This window comes from Neomonachus schauinslandi, chromosome 10, assembly GCF_002201575.2.
Source record: "Neomonachus schauinslandi chromosome 10, ASM220157v2, whole genome shotgun sequence".
NCBI lineage: Eukaryota > Metazoa > Chordata > Mammalia > Carnivora > Phocidae > Neomonachus > Neomonachus schauinslandi.
The window spans coordinates 133,052,874-133,075,070 of record NC_058412.1 but is presented as its reverse complement, the minus strand read 5'-3'; the positions used below and the strand labels follow the sequence as shown (position 1 = coordinate 133,075,070).

At 57.2% G+C, this 22,197-nt stretch overlaps 1 protein-coding gene across 3 annotated transcripts in view; it reads left to right on the top strand.

Moving 5' to 3' along the window:
* PMEPA1 (prostate transmembrane protein, androgen induced 1) overlaps positions 1 to 18,230 on the top strand; it is a 51,022-nt gene extending 32,792 nt beyond the window's left edge. For 2 of the 3 annotated variants that reach the window (XM_021677893.2, XM_044918809.1), the window contains exons 2-4: positions 11,035 to 11,189; positions 16,272 to 16,325; positions 16,804 to 18,230. In XM_021677893.2, coding sequence (XP_021533568.1) covers positions 11,079 to 11,189; positions 16,272 to 16,325; positions 16,804 to 17,352 — 714 coding nt within the window. In that variant the 5' untranslated portion in view covers positions 11,035 to 11,078 and the 3' untranslated portion in view covers positions 17,353 to 18,230. The remainder of the gene's footprint in view (positions 1 to 11,034; positions 11,190 to 16,271; positions 16,326 to 16,803) is intronic. The other variant, XM_021677892.2, reaches the window with a different exon arrangement.
* The last annotated feature ends 3,967 nt before the right edge of the window (positions 18,231 to 22,197 follow it).

The window sequence follows — 22,197 nt, the reverse complement described above, 5'->3', positions numbered from 1 at the left end:
AGGGAGCGAAGGGCCCGTCGCAGCTTTAGCCCCCGGGGCTGCCAGGAGGCGGTGGTTTGCGGTTGGGGCTCGCTCGGCGTTTCTCCTGCTCTGACAAGAGAGCAGTGGCGAGGACACCAGGCTTCTGTGTCCCGGCCCTGCCACGTAAAGCTGTGTGAGTGAGCTGGGCATGTCGTTCTGCCTCTCCCAGCCTCAGATCCCTTGTCCTTAGCATAGGGGACATGGGACCAGGGCCGTCCCGGAGAGCTTTGGGAAGGGACGGTGAGGCCCCAGAGACCGGGACACAGGGCAGGCTGTATCTTCACGGGTGGAAGGGCTTTAGATTTTCGGGTCATCATCCATCTGTCCCACAAAGAAATCCAGCCAGGTGCCCGGGAGCACGGATTCGAATTGTGCTGCCGCGGAAAGGACATATCACGGTAGGATTTCAGGTGCCCACTGCCTGGAACAGCTGAGCTCCAGGGTGGGCCTGGCATGTGGTGGGGGCACAGGACGTACGTGCTGCTTGAGCGAATGAACGGGAAAAGCCCCTGATGTCCTGCATGGAGGTCGAGGCCCGGCTGCTGACTGTCCTGTCCTGAAGGGGTGCGTAAGGGACGGTGTCTCCCTCAGTCTTTCCCCCCCCCTTGGACAGGTGCCCCCCACAGCTGGTGGTTGAATTCCCTCCGCTTAGCTCCTCTAGCTGGTGTCCTAGTCAGCCAGAGTTGCTCTAACAAAATAACCACAGTCTGGGGGCTTAAAGAACAGAAATGTATTTTCTTTCCGTCCTGGAGGCCAGAAGTCCAAGTTCAAGGTGCTGGCAGATTCAGTTTCTGGGGAGAGCTGTCTTCCTGGCTGGTAGGTGGCCGCTTCCCACGTGTCTTCACATGGCCTCCTCCATGTGTGAGTGCAGAGGGAGAGAAAATGAGCTCTCTGGTGTCTCTTCTTACAAGGACACCAATCCTGTAAACTCGGGACCCCACCCTCACAACTTCTGTAACCTTCCTTCCTTAGAGACCCATCTCCAAATACAGCCACACTGGGAGTTAAGGTGTCGATCTAGGCATGGGGGGGGGGTGGGCACAGACATTCGGTCCCTAGCCCGAGGCCCCCTTCTGATCCAAATGGGATTTGGGAAGCTGCTGAACACTGTGGGCCCTGCAGGCTCTGGTGTTGGGAACAGTCCCCATGGCGGCTGTCACCTGCAGGGTTTACCGGGAGCCTGGCCTCCTGGGAGCTATTTTTCCGGGGAATTCAATTCCCAGGTTAGTTCCAGGAGTGGTCGAGGAGTCGTTGACAAGTGGCCACATGCCATTCGCGTCGTGGCCCCTGGTCCAGAGTGGTGCTTTTTGTCCGAGAGGCTTGGAAAGGGAGCCTGGGCTTCCTTCCCCTCTCCTGGGGCTGCCATCCCAGCTCCCATCGGGAAACACCAGGCTCTTGAAAATTGGTAATTGAGAGAAGCATCTGTTGGTTTTTAAGGAGCACACAGTGCCTCCCGAGGGGCGAGGGCGAGGGCGAGCCCGAGTGGCGTTGTGAGCCACGCTCGGAAACACACACACAAGCACACACGTGCCTGAATTGTTTTCGTGTGTTAGGAGTTTAAGAATTAAAATGATCAACATTTGCCATAAAAATGCAAACAGTATAGAAACACAGAAAGTAAAAAGCATGGCCTCCTCTTCCAGAAGTATTCCTGTTAAACGATTTGATTATTATCCTCATTTTTGCTGTGAAAACGGGTCCATATTATATATGCTGTTCCTGTTTCATTATTTCTCCTTGAGAATAATTGCTAACAGCCATCCAGCATCATACTTAGACCAGTAGTTTTCAGCCAGTTTTCTGCCCCTGCCGCCACCTCCCAGGGGGCATTAGGTGATGTCTGGAGACATTTTTAGTTGTCACAACTTAGGGGTGATGGTGTTACTTGCATCCGGTGGGGAGAGGGTGCCGCTAACACCCTCTGATGCCCAGGACGGACCCCACAGCAGACAGTTACCCAGCTCAAGATGTCAGTAATGCCAAGGTTGAGAAACCCGATGGTAGATTTATGTATATTTTGAATGGCCCCATCAGATCCCATAATGGGATGTACCAGGGTTTGTTTCCGGGAATTTAGATGGTCTCCGATTGTTTACTTTAAAAAAAAAAACAAAAACAACCCTGCAGAGAGATCCTCATACATACATGCTTTCAGGCCTTCTGTGCATGTTTCCGTTGGACACAATCCTGAAAGTTGAAATTGCTGGGTTAATTTTGATAGGTATTGCCAGAATGCCCTCCAAGAAGATTATGGCCATCAGCACTACCACCGACAGACAGACTCACTCACCCGTGCGACCCACTCCCCATTTGCACCCTGTTCTCCTCAATTAACAAAGCCCGTTTGATTTATTTTAAATAACTTTCCATGGCACTTCCATCATGTCCAATGGCAGAAACCGTTCTCACCGTGAACTCACTCCATTCTGCCAATAACTCTCGAATGGTGATTGATATTTTGCTGACAGTGGGTGTTCAAGGATTTTCGATGTCCGTGACAATAGGAAAAAAATCTCATTAGTTCTCTCCATTTGGATAATAGCAACGAAAGACAAAAGGCATGGCTTTGTCTTTTCCGAGCGAAGGAGCCGTGGGTCAGGAGGTTCAGCTGTCCCTGGGGTTCTCACGCATGCTGTCAGCCCTGTGCTCCCCCACTGGGCCGCTGCAGCCTCTCTGAGGCCACCCCAGAAAGTGACCTCGGGATGTGTGGGGTGAAGCCCCAGAAACAGGTGGGGCTGTGCACACTCCTGCCCCCTGGGAGTAAGAGGCACTTTATCCCCTAACCTGAATGATCCTTCACAAACTAGGACAAGATCCCTTACCGGGTCATAGGAGACCTCCCCACAGCAGGCCATGTGGACTGGACTGGCGGCCACTCCAGGGACCAGGGGGTCCTTTTGGCATGTGTATGGCTAGGACAAGAGAGGTGGTCCAGGCTCACACCTTTCCCTCGTCCTGGAGGCCACTTCCAGCCTTCCCTCACCCGGCTGACTCTCTCCCTCCTTCCCTGGTCACGTGCACACCTGCACACCCTTCCCAGCTAGGCATGTCCCCCCCGGCCCCCCGCCCAGCTCCAGAGCACGCAGCTGTCACCCACTGACTCTCACTAGTCTGGCTGCCCTCTGGACAAGTGTGTCTCAGGATGGGCGTGCAGGACTCTGCTCTCGCCCCCTCTGTGGGTCCTCCCCAGGGCAACCGTGCCTGGCCGTCTCATTCTGCAGGTGTCCTGCTGGTCCCCGGTCAGTGCAGGCACAGTCACCCATAGACATATGTGTGCGTCCTAAGATTCACTTTTATTTTTAAATATATATGTTTGTTCTCTTTTAAACAAAAAAGGACTCATCTTGTCTGGTGGCTTCTCTTTCTGTCATCCAGATGTCTTTGGTGCCAGTGCACACAGATCTGGGGCAGTGGCTTCCTGGGTTGTGTTGGCCCCCCCCGGGGGGACGTTTAAGTGGTTCCCGGTGATTTTTGCCCTTGTGTGCAAACCTTCAGGGGCCGTCTTGACACTCATCTTTGCCCACGAGAACAAATGTGATCCTTTATTCAGCGTATTTCTTGTGTGCGCTATCACAGTAAGATTCTAGGTGTTGGGGACACAGAATAAACAGAGTCTCCTCGGGTGACACTGACCTTCTACTAGGGAGAGTCAGGAAGCAAATGGTTAGGTCACAAATAACACTGCAGAGTAGTGCTGTGACGAGAAGCAGAGCAGGCACGGGGCATAGGGTCCTGGGGCTTGGGGCTTGGGGCAGAGCACCGTCCCAGACAGGGTGCCCAGGGATGCTCCCCAAGGAAGGGACATTGCAACAGAGGCTGGAAGGTAAGGAAGGGAGCAAGCATGTGCATGGGGGAAGTGATCTTTCCCAGGCAGAAGTAAGGGCACATGCAAAGGCCCTGAGGTGGGGCTGTGCTTGGTTCTTCTACTCAACATGTAGTTAGAGCACTGTGAGCACGAGGGAGAGAGTGCATGCGGAGGTGAATGCCCAGAAGTTGATATGCCAGGTCAAGTGTTCACGTGGAGGGGGGACCCACGTTGGTGAGCCTTCGCCAGCTGTTGTGGATTCAGACAACCCCCACCCGGGTGTGTGTGAGGAGAGGGGGCAGGCGTTGACCGGGGCCTGCAGGTCTTGGTTCGAGGGGTTCTGTCCTGAACATGTTGGCTCCAAATTAGCTGATGTAGTTCTCACTGCAGCCATGGGAAGAAGGAACAAGGCAATCCCTCTGTTTTTCTCCCAGATGACGACATGGAGTGATTTGCCTAGAGTCACGGTAAATGGCAAGACTGGGATTCGAACCCAGCAGCCTTTGCACCAAACATGTCCTTAACCTGTATCCTGGGATTTTATCATGATCGGGAGTGCAGGGAGCCTCAGCCCCCACGCCCTCACTAGCCAGCGTGTGACTTTTTCCTTGAGGCCACCAGACCGCACCAGACAGTATTGCAAGGCTGTGCGCTCAGCTGATGGGTGCCAGACGCCCAACTGCTTGGCACCGAGGAAGCACTTAGTAAGCGGTTCGGTCTGTTCTTAAAAACGAGAATACTGGCCTAGATTTGCTGCCCACCTCTCAAGCCTCAAAAGAAAGACAGATTCATTTTTTTTCCCCCTATAAATGGGTCTTACCCTAAGAAATAAATGTGCCGTTGGGGGTGTTTGAAATGGCACCAGGAGTGATCAGAAAGTTATTCCTTTGACGTCTGGTTCAATTTTATTTGACACTCCACATGGGGAGGGAGCTGGGTTCTTATTCAAATGCGGGGGGGGGGGGGGGGTGGGGGGGGGGGGGCAGTAATGATCAGGCTGGAACCCCAGGCAGGCTGGGGCTCTGCTGAATGACAATGAAGCCCGCCCCAGTGGGTCTCATCCAGGCAGGTCTAACAAGATTAGATTTTCATAAATTTCAGACAGTGCCAATTCCTAATTCCTTGGTGTGTGGCTGGGAGGCCAGACAGGGCCGCCTGCACGGGCTGCTTGTTAACCAGGAAGCAAACTGGCTGCCTCTCCGCTGGGAGCAGACACAAGGGGGGCGGGGGGGGCGGGGGGTCGTCTGGTCTGGAAACCTCCTGTGGGCTGGCAGGAGCCAGGTGGACTCTGGCCCAGCTCTCCAGCTGAGGAAAGAGAAATGAGCTCCGGCACCCAACTGCTACTCCGATGATTAACCGAAAACTTCGTGACAGTCACACTCGCTTAATAGTACCTGTGGAAGGGAGGCGTGTTGTGCTCACCTAGTGCTGTGTCTATGCATACACCCCCGTGGAGTGAATAGCACGTATTCGCCCAGTTCTGCACTGGCCCACTCCCCGTTTACAGCTGGGGAGTGGCCGAACGGGGGTTTGAGTCTAGGCTCCTGAGCTTTGTCCCGGTCAAGGCTCTGTCACCAAGAACAGGGGGCCATAAACTTGGATGCAAAAGAATTGCATCTTTACCTTAACCAACCGGATCAGGAGCATGGGCTCCAAACCACGGAGGCCTCAGCAGTGCCTGCCACGTGGTCACCGGTGGAAACCACGGATTTCATATCACATTGAAATCTGCCAGGTCATACTTAATGCCATACTATCCCCGCGTCACAAAAATAATTCTGGATACTCTTGCCGTATCGCCAATCTGGTTGAGAGTTGATAGCTGTTTTTTAATATAATTGGCTTCCTTCTTAAGCCACAATTTTATTTAAGTTTAATTGAATTTTAATTTAAAGACTGTAGTTTGAGAGAGCGTCCTGGCTTCCCCAGTGGCCGGGGCTCCACCACAGGGAGGAGGAGAATCGGGCTAGGCCTGGATTCGGGACTGCTCTCTGACTCGGCTGCTCGCCTGTGGCGGGCCCGATGCTGCACCCCCGGGGGGCTGTCGGGGAAACTGAGAAAGTCCTGTCCTGGCCGGTGCTTGGCGCTCAGCGGCAGAAGAGATGGGAGCTGTTAGATCTCTACGCAGCGCCCTGAGAGGTGCCCAGATCTTCCCCGAGGGCCTGGTGTGACGTTCGGGGCCATCCTGTGATTTTCCTCCACTTTGGGGGGGGGGGGCGGTGGGTACCACCAGCCACAACTATTAGCCGCGTGGACAGTATGGCGGGTGATGCTCCAGGAGGTCCTGACCCTGCCTGGCGAGCAGATCCGTTCCACACGAGCCCTTTGCTGGAACCCGAGCCATGCTGCTCGGGACGGCGGGGTGTGGGGCAGCTGGCTGAACCTGGCCCTGAAGGCATGGGCTGGGAGCGTGGTCCTGGGCCTGTGGGGTGTGTGGCCTCTGGCCAGCCTCCTCCTCCTCCTCCTCCTCATCCATAGAGCTGGTGTGGGCTGTGGGCATGTTAGTATGTGCTTCACAGAAGGACCGTGAGGATTCACCAAGGCGATGCCCAAGAGCACATGGGCCGTGCCTGGCATTTAGGGGGTGCTGGGCGCACGCTGCCTCTCTCCAGCGTCAGGCGGCCTGGGAAAGGACCCGAGATGGGCGTGCAAACATCTCAAAGTGACTGTGTCTGTCCCTGGAGGAGAAGACAGAAGGGAGGGTCAGGCCACTCCGAGGAGGCAGACGAGCCTGTTAATTTGAAATTATTCACCAGGAAAGAAGACGCTAAATTAAATTAGAGTGACCTTACTTTGCATGTGGAAGACAGGCTTGGCCACCCCCGAGAGCCTGCCGCATCTTTCCCCCACCCCAAGGGGGAAATTAGGAAGAGAAATGGCAGAGCTCCCCCGCCTTCCCCACGGCCAGCAGGCCTGCCGCCCGGAACCAGATGAGAGAAATGTGTTTCTTTCCCAAGGGCTCCTGTTGCGGCCAGGCCCTTGGAGCGGGAGCAGGACAGGTGCTCCGAGTTCCTCGTGGCCTCGCGTCTGGCTGTCGCCCGGGGGGACCATATTGGACTGACCTTGCTCCAAACCCCCGGCCCTGGGGCATAGACCAGGTGGGCGCACCGGCCGAGCAGTCGGCCCGGCAAACCTCTCAGCGTTTCTGGGGCGTCGACCTGATGGAGGGGTGTCAAGAGTGGTGCCCGCTGTGTCCCGCCTCGTCCGAGCTCTTACGTTTATTTCCTCGCCCCGACGCCAGGTCCTAACTGGGGCTCTCGGAGGTCTGTGTGCCCGGGGTCACCCAGCTCGGAGCAGATGCGGGGAGGCGGACTGGCCATCCTCGTAGCTGCTCGGGATGCGCGGAGGGGAAACTAAGGGACGCTTTGGGAGAGCTGCAAGAACGTAGTAGAACAAGACCCTCAGGGGGGCTCGGGCTTGAAGACCTAGCTCGGCTCTTTGCAGGTGCGCGGCCTGGCGTGCCTCCGCCCTGCACCTCGGTATGCTCATCTGCAAAGTGGCGGTGGTGGTGGCTGCCACCCCATAGACGTGGGGGAGGCGGGCTCTGCGTGGCTCTTGTCACCGTTGGGATCATAGTACCAGCTCCAGGGACTGTGGTGAGTTTGGGCCGTTGACCAGCCCGCCCACCCCCCCTTGCCCCGTCTCCCTGTGTCTGTGAGCTGGCTGGCTTTGGCTGTGACTCATGTGGTGAAAGCCAGGGAGGGGAGCGGGCAGTGGTAGGACCCGCCCCAGGCCTACGTGCAGGTGGAGGGGAGGTCTGCCAAACGGAAGGAGCCAGGCGGCATCAGTGTGGCCCCCTGTCTGCCCCTAGCAGCTGAGTCACTCGGGCTCCTCTCGTGGCTGGAAATCCCCAAACCACCCGCCCTGCAGGCTTTGGCCTGCCCAGGGCTTTTAAACTCTTTTAAAACTCTTGAACGTGTTGCCAGCCAAAGGCCAGGGAGCTTCTCGGATGGTTTCTGGGTTCTGGAGAGATCCAGGAGGTGTGACCACACGGGGCCGGCCTGCCTCCGCCGCCGGCCTGTTCGGTGGCTGGGGTTTCAAGGAGTAGTGCCTGTCTAGGATGAGGGAGCTCACCCTTGGTTCACGAAGCCTGCCTGGGCACGGGAGAGAGGAGTCCAGGGATGCAGGAGCCCAAGCTGCCCAGCGGGGCCAAGCGGACAGCACCAGCCTGTAGAAAGAAGGCAGCTGCCTGCCCGAAGCTCTGTGCCTGGGGGGTGGGGGGGATGGGGGGGGGGACGCATGCACATGTGACCAGCGGTTTGCCACCTCTCCAGCAGGTGCTTTCCTGGCACGTTTCCTGGAGAGTGGGTTCTGTCCCCCAAAGGCGGTATCTCCTGGAAGGAGCCCCCAGAACGAAAGTGCATGGAGCTGCTGTCGGCAGGACCAGATCCCCCTCACCCCACGGCCAAGGCCAACACACCCAGCCCAGAGGTGTGCCCTGCCTTATGGGTTGGTGTGAACCAGCTGCTGGCTGGGGGCCTCTTCTGGAACCCTCAGCGCCCCCACCCACCCGTGCCATTGGGCCTGGGCCCGGCCTGGAAGATCCAGCGCGGCCCTGCTTAGCCCTCTCTTTGTCGGCTTATGGGGCTGGGCTTCCTTTGCTTTGCTGTCCTGGGGTGATGGGAGTCCCCCATTAATCATGGTCACGGAGGGAGTGCTCCCTGAATGCCGAGCACATTGTCCACACACAGCCACCCGGTGCCTGGAGCCTCCTTTTACATGGGGAAGCTGGGATGGACTGGGAGGTGAGGTCCAGGCTCACACCTGGCGGGGTCCCCTGATGGAGCTGTAGCAGAGTTTAGGGACCCTTGGCGTCCCCCTCCTCTTCTGGGCCTAGACCCAGGCCTTTGGCTTCCAGAATGTAGCCCAGAAATCAGTCATGGCTTCTCTTTTCCTGAGAGTTTTTTCTCCCCTCAGCCACGTGGATTTCCTGGGGTTGTGGCCCGGGCTCTGGATGGGCACATTTGTGTTTCTAGCAGCGCTATGTTCATTTCTGGGGGCGATTCTCTCCCAGAAATGTGTTCTCCTGCCCTTTGGGCCCAGCCTGGTGGGGCCAGGAGAGCTGTGGAGGGCTTGTCCACCCCCACTAACCTGCCGGGGCCTCACCCGCTGCCCCCCTGCCGCCCGGCTGCCTCAGCTGCTGTCTTGCTGCTCCCTTCTGGGTCCCGGAAAACACCAGGAGGAGGGCCAGGGCCTGGGACGAGGACAAAGGCAAGCCAGACGCACACCTCCCTTCCCACCTCCCTTCCTCCAGGCCGGTGTGGGCAGGGCCCCTGGAGACAGGAGGGGGAGGGGGCAGGAGGGAACCCAGCACCGTGGTCCCCGTTGGGGTGAAGAGTGCACGGGGCGTCGGCCCCTCTGAGGAGGGAGGGCGTGGGGGTTGCACAAAGCAAGCCTGTGTGTCCCCTGAATGGGCAGCTTTATCCTGGGCCCTAACAGACAGGGCCCTGCCCTAGGGAATCAGACCAGGCTGCTGAGGCCCTGGACCAGCCTGTCTGGGGAGGCAGGAGGTGTGGCCACAGTTCCTGGGTCCAAGGCCCTGCTGCCCGCCCTTCTGGCAGGAAAGTGACGGTGTCCCTCCAGTGGTTCCATCCAGGCTTGCCTGATCTGCTGCTGGGCAGGGCCCCAGCCTTCTCAGCACTCAGGATCAGTCTCCCCGAAGTCCCTGGCCAGTTCGCCCGGCCTCCTGGGCTCTCCAGGGCAAGATGGGACGCGGTCCCACCTGGGAACCAGAGCCAAGGCCCAGGCTCCAGGTTGAGTTCCTGGGTGCACAGGAGGTCGTCCAGCAGATGGCTGGGTGGGAGGAGCCAGCAGCATAAGGCCCTTGGGCTGAGAGTCTGTCACTTGACCTCTGGACCTTGCTCTCCTCGCCCGTGAGATAGGATGATAAAAGTGTCCCGAATGTACAATCCGGCCTGGACAGGGATTCTCAACCCTGGCGCCGTTGACCCGCCATTCTTCGCCGTGGGGCATCCCGTGCACTGTAGGAGGCCCCCACCGACCAGATGCCTGGAGTGCCCCCCAGTTGTGACAGCTGCCAGTGTGCCCAGAAATTGCCACATGGCCCCTGGTGGGCAGACTCACCCGACTTAATAACAGCAATAGGTACTAGAGGTGTAATAGGTAAACATCGGTGCAGTTGGGCAAACACAGAACGTGGCATGAGAAGGTGGTGCCCTGGGGAGCCTGCGTGGGAGGAAGGGGGTGGCCAGGGCTTTGGAGAGGAAGCTGGTGGGGGCGGTTCTGTGTGGAGAAGCTTCCACTGTTTTGCGAACAGTCACATTCCCACCGAGGACACATTGCTTTTCCTGCCGGAAGCCGCAGGGAAACTGAGGCAGGAGGGGCTGGCCCTCGCAGGGTTGGAGTTTGGGTGGACCCAGCGTGAGCGGCCAGAGCCCTTGACACAGCCGCACCTCGTGCTGCCTGTTGCTTTCCACTTTCCCCCCTGCCACCCCCCCCCCCCCCCCCCCCCCGCAGTTTGTCTGTCTTGGAGGAGGAAGAGCTGAGTCAGTGGCCCTGAGCTTGAACCTATGCCCTGGGGAGCCCTCGGCTAATTGCTTGTTAGCGACGGGCGTCAGGGTGTTGGGCCCCCGGTGGGCAGCCGTGGGCTGGAGGAGGCTGGCGGGGCTCGGCCCTGGCGCGGCTGGCTGCCGTGTCACCACCCAGGTCCCCGGCAGGACCCGGCGCTGGCATCCCGCCCGTTGCTGGGGGCTCGGCTGGCACTGGCCGCGGCCAGCTGCCCAGCCGCCTCGACACAGACCCGCACGAGTCAGCAGAAGCCGCCCCGGCTCTGGCAGGATCAAAATAACCTCCTTCTTTTTCCAGCACTTGAGGGCTTTTCCGCCTTTGAGGGGAAAAACAAAACACCACCAAAAAAAAGAAAAAGAAAAAAGAAAGGCTTTTGGCGGCATCTGCAGGCACCGGGGATGTGGTTTTTCTGAGGCTTCTCTCCCTAGAGCTGGGTGGGGGGATCTGCACCCAGTCCTGTCCTGTCGGGGGTGGGGTGTGTTTGTGATAAATGTGTGTGCCTGTGGGTATGTGCGCTGTGTATGTTTGTGGGTTATCTGTGTTTTGGGGAAGGTGTGCGTCTGTGTGTGTTGGGGTGTGCGCGCGTGTTGGGTGTGCGTGCTGGGGTGTGTGTGCACGTGCTGGGTGTGCGTGGGGGGTGAGAGAACGCTCTGAGACTCACGTGTCCCCTGGTCTTGCAGCAGAGCTGGAGTTCGTTGAGATCGCCATCATCGTGGTGGTGGTGATGGTCATGGTGGTGGTGATCACGTGCCTCCTGAGTCACTACAAGCTGTCGGCGCGCTCCTTCATCGGCCGGCACAGCCAGGGCAGGAGGAGAGAAGATGCCCTCTCTTCGGTAAGTGCCCTGCCCCCCGCCCCCCCTCCCGGCCGCACCCCGAGCTCCCAGTGTCAGCGGGATGCCCCTTAGGGAAGCCCCCTGGTGTCCCGGGTCGGGTGCGCGCCAGAACGGGAAGGAGGCAGTCGCGGCCACGGCGGAGGCTGCTGGGCAGGTGATGGACGAGGGCGTTGGAGGCACAGGCCAAGGCGTGATGAGACCTCAGCCCACAGCCTGCAGCCCTGGCCCTTGCCTCTCTTCCACAGCCTGCAGGCGTCTGGGTAGGGCAGGGGGACTCTTGGTGTCTTGGACGCAACAGGTCACCCTGAAAAGGCCCTTCTCAGCCCCGCTGGGCCTGGCCACGTGCCCTCGGACCAGTCCCCGATCCATGAAATGGGGTTTCATTTGCCATTCATTGTGAGAGGGGCTAATGGTCATGCCGCTCCCCGGAGGATGCACTTAGCACGGAGTCAGCGGCCGGGCATTGCGGGCCACGTGCGAGCACTTCCCTTCACTCAGTCACCCATCCATCCATCCCTCCATCCAGCACCCACGCGTCCATGCGTGCATTCACTAGACAGACACTTAACAGAGCCGAGGGCCTAGAACCCTCCCAGACACTGGGAGGAATGGCCCTGAGCAAGCCCCATGTGGTTGCTGCCTGGGGTCCAGATCCAGACAGACAGGAGCACCTAAATCAGACGATCTCGAGGGCTCTGAAGGAAACCAAAGTGACTGTCCCCGAGGATGCCAGGGTGCCGTGTTTGTTCAGGACGGTCAGAATGAGCCTCTTAGGCCGAACTCTGAAGGAGGAAGTGATGATGGATGGGTCCAGGCAGGTGAGGACAAACGCTGCGCTGGAAAGGGGTCCTAGCTGCTAACATAACACTGCATTTTGACATGTTACTAGAATTGTGCGCTTCATTGGGCATTCTGGAAAACCAGAATTATCCCCTCCAGACTCCATAAAGTAGGGGCCCGGCAGGGTGGGAACTTGGCTTTTTGCAGCTCTGAGCGCCAGGGTCCCTCACTCCCTGCGCCGTCGGGCTGCTCTGTGCCCCGCCCCCCCACTCTTTAGCAGGTGGACCCGACGCGGGTGCAGAGTTCGTGCCCAAGGGGTTCTTGCTCCCACATGGGCGATGTGTGATTTAACGAGCTGGTGGCAGTGGGTCGGAAGGGCAGGCTGGGATTTGCAGGGAGAAGGTGGCACGTGGGCGGCCCCAGGGCCGTGGGCCCGAGCCCATCTCGGAGCCTGTGAGGGCAGCGATGGAGCAGGGAGGCGGCACCGGGCGTGGCCTCCCGGGTCTGGGGGATGCCCGCGCTGGGCGGCGGGGCCCCGAGTTGGGGGCGGAGCCAGGGCGTCTGCAGTGGCATCAGGCTGCGGCCACAGTGCATTGGTCAGCAGCGTGTCAGGGCCGGGAGCTTCCGCTTGGTCCCCCCGACAGGAACACGGCGTGCCCCGAGCCTGGGGCTCAGCGTGGGTCCGGAGGGCACTCGGCGCCGCCGCCCTGAAGGCGTCTGCCGCTCCCGAGGCCAGGGCTCACGTGTGTGTGTTTGCGGTGGCTGTCACCCACGTGCCCGCACCGTCTGCTATTCCCTCGCTCCAGGGCCTCCCGGCTCACAGCAGCCCGGAAACGCCACCCCACGGGGGAGAGACTGCTGCCCAGACAGGTGGGCGCGTTTGCCCCAAGCCTGGCAGCTTGTGGGGGCCCTTTGCAGAGCCCAGGCCCGTCCGCGCCGCTTCCGGTGCTACGGCAAGGGGCGGCCCACGCCCGGGGGGTGCCGCCTGGCCCCTCTGAGCCTCAGTCCGTCAGACGGGTGGAGGTAGCCTTTCTGCGGTCTCCCCCTGTGTGTGGTCACGGGCAGGATGATGCTGGCCCAGAGGGCTGGGGAGATGGCCTAAGTTCCAGCATGAGGGATCCTGGCTGTCGGCGGGGCCGGGGAGACAGCTCTGTGGGCAGCAGCTGGGACTTGGTGCCCAGACGGGGGGTCTGATTCCGGCCCTGGTTCATGGACACCTGAAGCCAACAGAAAGTCCCCACCCCCATCTACCCAGCCACCTGCAGGGGCCCCTGGGGATGCCCGGCTGGGTAAACACAGAGCCTCGTTAGGCCTGGAGTAAGTGTGGCAGCTCCCTTGGGGACCCCCGCCAGACAGGGTGCGTCGGAGGCGTCTCAGGACCCCGTGACCTCCCACGGAGACCCAGACCTGGCCACGGTCAGCCTGGGGCTGGGCCTGCCCCTCGCATGACTGTCCTGCTCCGGTTCCTTTTCAGGGTGACCCCATTTGCTCATCTGTCAGAGAATGAGGCTCAAGTGCAGGTACGCCACTGGCCCTAGAATGTCACCCCCCCGCCCCATGCTGTTCCCAGGGAAGCCACGCTGTGTTGTGTAATGGTAACCGCAGGGGTGACCTAGCCACCACAGTGGCACAGAAGCTGGGTCCGAAGGGGCTTGTCCTGGGGCTGGCAGGGGAGGGGAGTGTTACCTGTATGGCAGGTGCTGTTCCACCTGGGCACAGGTAAGCTCGGGCACAGGTGCCGCCAAGCCCCACCCAGGAAGCCTCCTGCTCATGTCTGAGCTGTTCCTGCGTCCCTGAGCTGTGCTTTCAAACATTCCCTGCTCTGAATTCCTCGCCTTAGCAGCTTTAATTTTTCCCCAAAAGTTTATGCATCTTGAACAGCGATGACCACTTCACCCATAGGTCTCTTGGAAGACGGTTTGTGTGTGAGGCCTGCTCAGTGTGGGGCAGGGATAGATTTCGGACTAGAGGCTCAGCCAGAGCCTTGGATGGGGCAACCCTTTGTTCTCTTTGTCCCCAAATCAGCCCTGGCATGAGTCTCCCGCTTCCCACATAGCTTCTGTGGGCTTCTAAATCAGGTACAGGCCAGGCCCATACAGGCGCTGAGATGCTGTGGGAGCCTGGGAGGCAGGGTGGTGGTGGGTGATTCCTGGAGGGCTCCCTGGAGGAGGAAGTACTTCCAGGTACACAAGTTGGAGGTAGTCAGATGACGAGGCTGGTGGGTAGTTTTGGGTGCCCTATGGTGGGGCTCCTGGGGCATTGATTGGTGTTTTCTAAAGCTTCCTGGGTGGTGCCAGGTAGATAACCCATCTGCTAGGGCTGGGAGTGGGGGCAGTGTTGGGAAGGGGTTGTTGGCCACATCGTGCGGAGCCTGGGACAGAGGGACTCGTAGGAAGGTTTTAGGCAGGAGTTTATCTGGGTCACACTTCATCCAGGCTGGCCTTGGCTGCGTGCATCCCACCCCAGGGCTCCTGACCCTAGTGAGGAGCAGGTGGATGTCCCCATCTGCTTCCTGGCCCACACATGGACTGTGCCAGTGGCCCGACCGGGGGCTACAGAGCCTGCCAGGGCCAGCCTGAGCCCAAGTAGGTCTGGAGGCAGGCAGGTGAGGGTTCGAATCCCAGCACTGCGTCTTACCAGCTGGGCGCACTCAGCTCTCAGCTAACCGACCTCGGCCTGCCTTGTAGGTTTCTTGGGAGAAATGAGATCGTGCTTTAAAGAGTGCTTAGTCTGGCACCAAGGCAGCGATTGATACATTACTAATACCAGTAATGAAACGGCTTTTGATGACCACATGAGCAGTAAGGTTGTATGCCTGCTTTCTGCATCCTAACACGTGCAACATACTAGAGACTGCAGTGAGTCTGTGTGGGGTAAGTGCGTGCTTTCCTGGTGGGACAGTTTTGGGAGCCTCGGAGCCCCCTAGTGGCCATGTAGGTAACTGCAGTTCTCTGGGCAACACGTGCCCCCCCCCCCCACCCCGATTCACCTTCTGGCCCCAGACAGTAGGTGAGAATGTCTTACTTGTGAACTCGCAAGAAAACGTGCCCCCAGGGAAACTTTTGGAGTGATAGAGATGTTATTTTGATTGTAGCGATGGGCCTCTGGTGTAGACACACGTCAAAATTTAACCAAATTGCGTACTTTGAATAGGTACAGTTTATTATATCTCAGATACATCCATGGAAAGCTGTAAAATTTAAAGAAGACATCCCTCCCCCCAGGCCCGGGGCGATCTGTCGCCACATAACCCACATTGTCTGGGCTTCCCTCTCAGACAAACTGATCCTGGTGTGGGGTCGCACTTCCCTGAACCTTGGGTCTCTCCCCAAGGCCTGAGATCGCACGTGGTGTGTCCGCCAGTTGTCCCCCACTCTGAGCCCATGCATCCCGGCCACCCATGCAGGGAGCCGCAGGCCCTGCCTGGCATCTCAGCAGAGGGTGTAAGCTTCATGAGGCGACAGCGACAGGCCTGACACAGCAGTCGTGGCTCATGCACCTTTGTTGACTGACGGAGTCATTATTTGGGGGCACTCTGCTTATCAACCAGCTTTGTCCAGTATTTCTTTACCTATGAACTGGGCTCCTGATACACAGGTTGAGACAGACTGTAAAGAGGTAAATAAATACAGAGACAAGCTGATTACAGATAAGAGCGCTGCTGAGAAGGAAAGTAGCCCACGACAGGATTGTTACCGGGGGAGGGCCCTTTAGACGGTGGCGCCAGAGGAAGTCTGCGGAGCTGGCCGTGCAGCCGGGCGGCCGGGGCAAAGGCCCTCAGGTGCGTGCATAGCACTTTGCACGAGAGAGCGGGTCTGCGTGGCCCCCAGCACTTGGATATAGTCACAGAGGACCACGTGCACTCCAGGCATATTCTGCCTCGTGAAGTTAAGTACCTTGCCAAGGTCACACTGCAAGCAAGTGGGCCAGGTCAAGGCCAGGAGGGCTAGATCACGCCAGGCTTCCTCATCAGCCATTTCACGAGATAATTTGATCCATGCTAAGATGCAGGAGAAGCTGCTGGAGGGTCCCACAAATCAGATGTCTGCTTTGGAAAGTGTGAGTGTGGGGGATGAGTTTTCAGGGCACAGCACGGAGAGCCGAGACATCAGTGACAAGGCCGTTGTGGTCCTGTCTGAGAAATGGCCGGGCCCAGGCCAGGGTAGCAGGGTGGGGCTGGAGAGGAGTGGATGGTTGCCAGATCTGATTCCAAATACAAGACCTCAGGGTCAAAGCCAGTTGACCCTTTGCGCTCCCAAGTCTGTTCCTCCCGCTGACCCTGCCCCTCTCGTCCCCACACAGGAAGGATGCCTCTGGCCCTCGGAGAGCACGGTGTCAGGCAACGGCATTCCAGAGGTGAGACCCCGTTCTGCCTCCAGTCCCCTCCCTGCCTGCCCCCTGTGCTGCTGTAGTGGACGCCTAAGGCCATCTGCCCAGCGGGTCCCCTTTCCAAGCCAGAGGCGCCTCCCCTGGCTGCAAGAGTGTGGCTGCTAGGCTCACACCCGTGCCCTTCGCTGAAGAATTGCCCTTGGCTGCTGGGATCATCCCCACCGGGAGGTTACCAACGCTCCCTGCCCCCAGCGAGTGGCCCACAGTGTCTGCAACGTGAGAGAAGCGAAGTTGCCCCTATTTCAGCTCCCTGAAATGATGTTCCTAGCCAGGGCTCCCCAGCGTCGGGCCGCGGCTGGACTCCGGGCTCAGCGGTGCCCGCTGCTGCGCGCTCTCCCTTCCCCAGAGAGCAGAGCGTCCCCGGGCGGCTGGACACCCCCTTCCCCCCGACCTCGGGTCCCACTTCTGGCGGGGGGGGGCCCTCACTCTGCTCTGCCCCCTCCAGCCGCAGGTCTATGCCCCTCCGAGGCCCACCGACCGTCTGGCCGTGCCCCCCTTCACCCAGCGGGACCGCTTCCATCGCTTCCAGCCCACGTACCCGTACCTGCAGCACGAGATCGACCTGCCGCCCACCATCTCGCTGTCGGACGGGGAGGAGCCCCCGCCCTACCAGGGCCCCTGCACCCTCCAGCTGCGGGACCCCGAGCAGCAGCTGGAGCTGAACCGCGAGTCCGTGCGCGCGCCCCCGAACAGAACCATCTTCGACAGCGACCTGATGGACAGCGCCATGGTGGGCGGCCCTTGCCCCCCCAGCAGTCACTCGGGCATCAGCGCCACGTGCTACGGGGGCGGCGGGCGCATGGAGGGGCCGCCCCCCACCTACAGCGAGGTCATCGGGCACTACCCTGGGTCCCCCTCCTTCCAGCACCAGCAGAGCAGCGGGCCGCCCTCCTTGCTGGAGGGGACCCGGCTCCACCACGCACACATCGCCCCCCTGGAGAGCACAGCTGCCTGGAGCAAAGAGAAGGATAAACAGAAAGGGCACCCTCTCTAGGAATGCCGGGGCCGGGGCCGGGGCCGGGGCAGCAGGAGGTAAAAGGCAAAACACTCCGCACTTCTTGAACGAGAAGACAGAGGAGGACTGGGCGGCACCCACAACGTTCGGCGCGTCACCATCCCCTCCCCCTCTCTCTGTGTATAAATATTTACATGTTCTGTCTGGTCTGAATGCACAAGCTAAGAAAGCTTGCAAAAAACCACGTTTCTTTGTTGAGCTGTGTCTTGAAGGCAAAAGAGAAAAAAAAAAAAACCCACAAAATCTACCCTAGTCTTTCCTGTTTCTAGTTGAGCTGCGTGCGTGAATGCTTCTTTTCTTTTGTTTGTTTATGATGATTTCACTTAACTTTAAAGACATATTTGCACAAAACCTTTGTTTAAAGATCTGCAATATTATATATATAAATATATATAAAATAAGAGAAACTGTATTGTGAGGGCAGGAGTATTTTTGTATTAGAAGAGGCCTATTAAAAAAAAAAGTTGTTTTCTGAACTAGAAGAGAAAAAAATGGCAATTTTTGAGTGCCAACTCAGAAGGCGTGTATTACCTTGTAAAGAAAAAAAGTACAAAGCAGGGGTTTAGAGTTATTTATATAAATGTTGAGCTTTTGCACTATTTTTTAATATAAATATGTCAGTGCTTGTTTGATGGAAACTTCTATCATGTCTGTCGAGATTTTTAAGGGAGAAATGTCGAAATTTCACAGTCGACGTCAGGCAGAGGGCGGGCTCTTACACGGATTTTGGAGAGGCTTCCGGAGGGGGCCGCTTTCCTGCGAAGTGGAAGCTTCTGGCTAGCGATAGGTTATTACCTTGTTATACATTCCCCACCGAAGGAGACACGTGTCCCACGTGTCATCCCCACCCCCCCCCCCCCCCCTCTCCCCCCCCCCCCCCCCCCCCCCCCGAGCCAGAACAGCCTTCGGATGGCAAATGAAATAAGGAAGTTACTCTAGGCACCAAGTTTCAGGTGGTGGCTTTGCCTTTCCGGAGATGAAAATTAAACTTAGTGAAGAATCTTAGTTTTTCCTCCTGTTTTTTTAAGCATGAAGCCCCACCCCCACCCCACCCCGGGAAGGGGATAAGGTGCCCGTCTCCAGCCGACAGCCGCTCCCCGCGCATGTTGCCGGGGGACGCCCGCCCGCCCGTCCCCCAGAGGGGTTTGGGTGGCTGTTTTGTGCGGAGTGCTTCGGGGCGATCCGGCCACTCCAGGATTTATCAGCTGAGGTCGGTGGAGTCCGCCGGCAGATCAGAAAGGCCCTAAGTATTAAGAATTGGACCTCATCCTTGTCTTTTCTCTTTACGTAGCAATTCTCACCCAACAGGCCAACAAACAGAACAGCAGAGATGAAAAAGTGACATGCCTAGATTTCTCCTGGGACATGCAAAAGGGTTAACACAAGAGAAACAGTCAAACCTGTGCTTTCTGTTTTCAAGGCAGAATTCTTTACCTTCTGCTCTCCTGCATTTTCATCCCCTCTCCCCGTGGAAACAATCATGTTAGATGTGTTTATTTATCTGTGTTTTCATAGCCTTTTTAGCAGATATGCAGCTCGTTTACCAGGATTTTACTGAGTAGATTTCGGTGTGGCGGGACCCCTTGGTGACGGCGTGCAGGTGAGGGTGTGTGAGTGGGCGCAGTGGCAACCGGCAGGACAGTGGAGTGGGGGTCCCTTGGGATCTACCAGGGACAGTGGCTGGAGCTGCAGGCCCTTCCTCCCACTGAGGACATGTTCACATTCCATGGGGTGACCCCCCCCAATGGAAGAGCAACCCCCCCACCCCCCTCTGCACGGAGCTCTTTTCATTTTGGCAGACTGCTAACTAGCGGACTAACATCAGAGGAGACGTAAGGGCAATAACTTGTTTTTAAGCAACTTTTTTATGACTTAAACAAAAACCTGAGAACGGTTTTTAAAGTTCTGACCCTTTGAACTCTATTTATATATACATTTTCAGAAACATGGTGACCAACAGATAAACATGGAGTCTGAGCGTCTGCTGACCAGCCTGGCAGAAAGTTCTTACACGTTGACAATAAAACCCGCCTCTCTGTGGGGGTCTTCAGCCTAAACTTGGCTTCTCAAAGAAGATTCTTTTCAGAAGTCGTGCAGAGAAATTGGTATAATTTGTCCTAAAAGGTACAGGGACACATTTATAGATAAAATTTTTTAAAAACTGTATCTTTCCTTTCTGTGAAGAGTCTCCCTAGTGCCTTACTGAGGAAGCAGGGCTCTCTTGTCACCAGTTGGGGGCATCCCCGGGCAGTGACACGATCACCCGGGGATTGGCCTTCCCACCCGAGGTCAAAAAAGGGTTGCTGCTGCTTCTCAAACATCCCCGTCGCCCTCTCGTGTCCCGCCCCGCCCGCCCTCCACCGTGGGTGTGCCTGGCTCCGTCGGGCGACCCCCTTCCTGCCCCTCCACCCTCTTGTCCAATACTGTGTTTGACTGCCATGGGAGTTGTGAGCCTAGAAGTGGCCCTCGGTTGTGTGGGCAGCGTTCCCGAGGTCCTCTTGAGCCAAACTGTTTGACTCCTGTTGCTTGGTGGTGCGGTGGGCATTTGCGGTGTTTGGAAGGAGGCAGGGGAGTGGGTTCCTGACCTCAGCTGGCTTGAGGGCAGAGCACGCCCCTCCGATTGCACCCCAGGAATGCAGTCCAGGGCTCGATGCTGCAGAGCCCCTGGGCTTCATGCCCTGCAGATGCCAGTTGGAGAGGTTCATGGCAGAGCAGCTAGTCAAAGTCGGGGCGCATCCCGAGAAAACCGGTGGGGTGTGTTTCTGGAAACGACTGTTGGAGCTAAGCTCTCGGTTTCTCTGCTGGACCCCAGAGCTGGTGCACTCATTCCTCTAGATGTTGGCTGTCATGCCATTATCTCTGAAAAGGCTTTGAGCACCACTGAGGCGACCTCCTTTTGCCAGTAAAAAGTTTGGGGTCCTAGGCAGTGGCTGGTTGGAGAGGGACCAGTTTGGGCTTCCTCTACTCCTCATCGTTTCCCTGCTTGTCAATCACGGTTCCTCCCCCACAAAGGCCAGGTCTCCGCAGACCGACTTAGCAAGGAGCCCTGAGAGCCATCCCTGTCCCCCCCCCCCCCCCCCCCCCCACCCCCCGGTCTTTGCAAAGAGCTAAAACCCCCCACTCCCACCCCCAGCGTCTAGCGAACACCAGGGCAGGGCAAGAACTGAGTCCGTTCCCTGTCCTTGTCTCTGTGAATTGTATGTTTCAGAAATTGCTTTCTAAATGCACACAAAGCTTCCAGATCCATAAAACATCCCAGTGATAAGGAAAAATAAGTGTTTTGTTTGGTTTGGTTTGGTGTTTGTTTTTTTCTGGAAACTGCGCTTCAAATCTTGCTGTACTATAGAGCCCAGAAGGACACGCGTTCTCGTTCGCCTGCCTGCGTCCATGGCGGTGTGCTGATGGTTGCGTTCTTGGCGTTGGAACCGCTCTCCTTGGCAGCCCCGTCTCCCAAGTTCTGTTCAAGTTAAACTCACGTAAATTCTCCGTGGCACGCTGGGTGCTGCACCCACGTGGCTGCGTGTAAGACTCTGTATTTGGATGCCAATCCACAGGCCTGATGAAATCGCTTGTTGTGTATCAATAATCATTAGTGGCAATGATGACGTTCTGAAAAGCTGCAATACTTATACAATAAATTTTACAATTCTTTGGAATGAGGCTTTTTTACTTCTTTGGCCACACTGACTTCCCCTGTCCCCCACCGCTCTCAGCAACAGCCCCAGGGCCCATTTAGCGGGGTGGAAGAGAGCCTGATGAGCTGCTGGAGGGCCTGAGCAATTCCTTAGACCTCTCTTCTAGTTCAGGCCGCATCCGGGGAGCCCAGTGAAAACACTAGCTCAGGCAGGTGGTTCTAATAAAAGTGGTTAAAATCAACAACCCCTTTTATTAATTGGGGTTAAAAGATCTTGCAGGACATTACCTATTTTTCCTCCCTCTTGAAAAAATGATTCTCTGTAACATGCCAAAAGCTCTGATAAAGTCTGCAAGAAAGAAATTGCCTAAGGTAGGTCGTTTCCAGAAGTAAACAGTGAGGCATGAATTTGTATGAGGGGATGCATCACGGGTGTGCTCCCAGAGGAGACAGTTACGGGAATTGGGAAGAGGACAAAGGAGGAACAACGAAGCAAGGTAGGGATGATTTAAGGCAAAGTCCCTGCCTCAGCCTGCTCCCAACGATCCCAAAGGGACCTGTGGGGAGCTCTGGGGTGTAAGGTGCTTCTGGGTGAGAAGTAGACTCTCAGATGCTCCTGGCTTATCGTGTGTCAAAGTGCAGCAGTGGGGAGTTTCACAAGCCCCAGGGTGGTCCTCAGAGGATGCTCCCAGGTACTGGCCATTAGCAACGCCCATGGAAGCCGGGGAAGGGGGGACAGGAGCCTAAAAGGGATCCCAGGGGATCTGAGTGGGCTACCCGCAGTGCCCACAACAGAAACTCGCATTTATTTCTCTAATTAGAACCATCTTTGACATCTGGTCAAGGTTTTTAAAAAATCAGCCCAAACAGTTGATTTCCCCAGGGATGACCATTGTTTGTCCTCATCCCCACGGTTCTGTAAGCTTCTGGAGTACAGAGTCCTGCAATCAGGGCAGAACTTGAGGCACACATCTGTCTTACTTGTTCCCTCTTTCTGGTGGCGGAAAACCTCAGAAAGAAAGAAAGAAAGAAAGAAGGAAGGAAGGAAGGAAGGAAGGAAGGAAGGAAGGAAGAAGAAAAAAGGAAATAAAGGAAAAAGAAAAGAAAAGAAAATTGAAGAGAAACCAAAAGAGCTCATTACTCTTCAGTACTGGCAGGGGACACCACGGTGTGTTCCCCAGCCTGGCTCC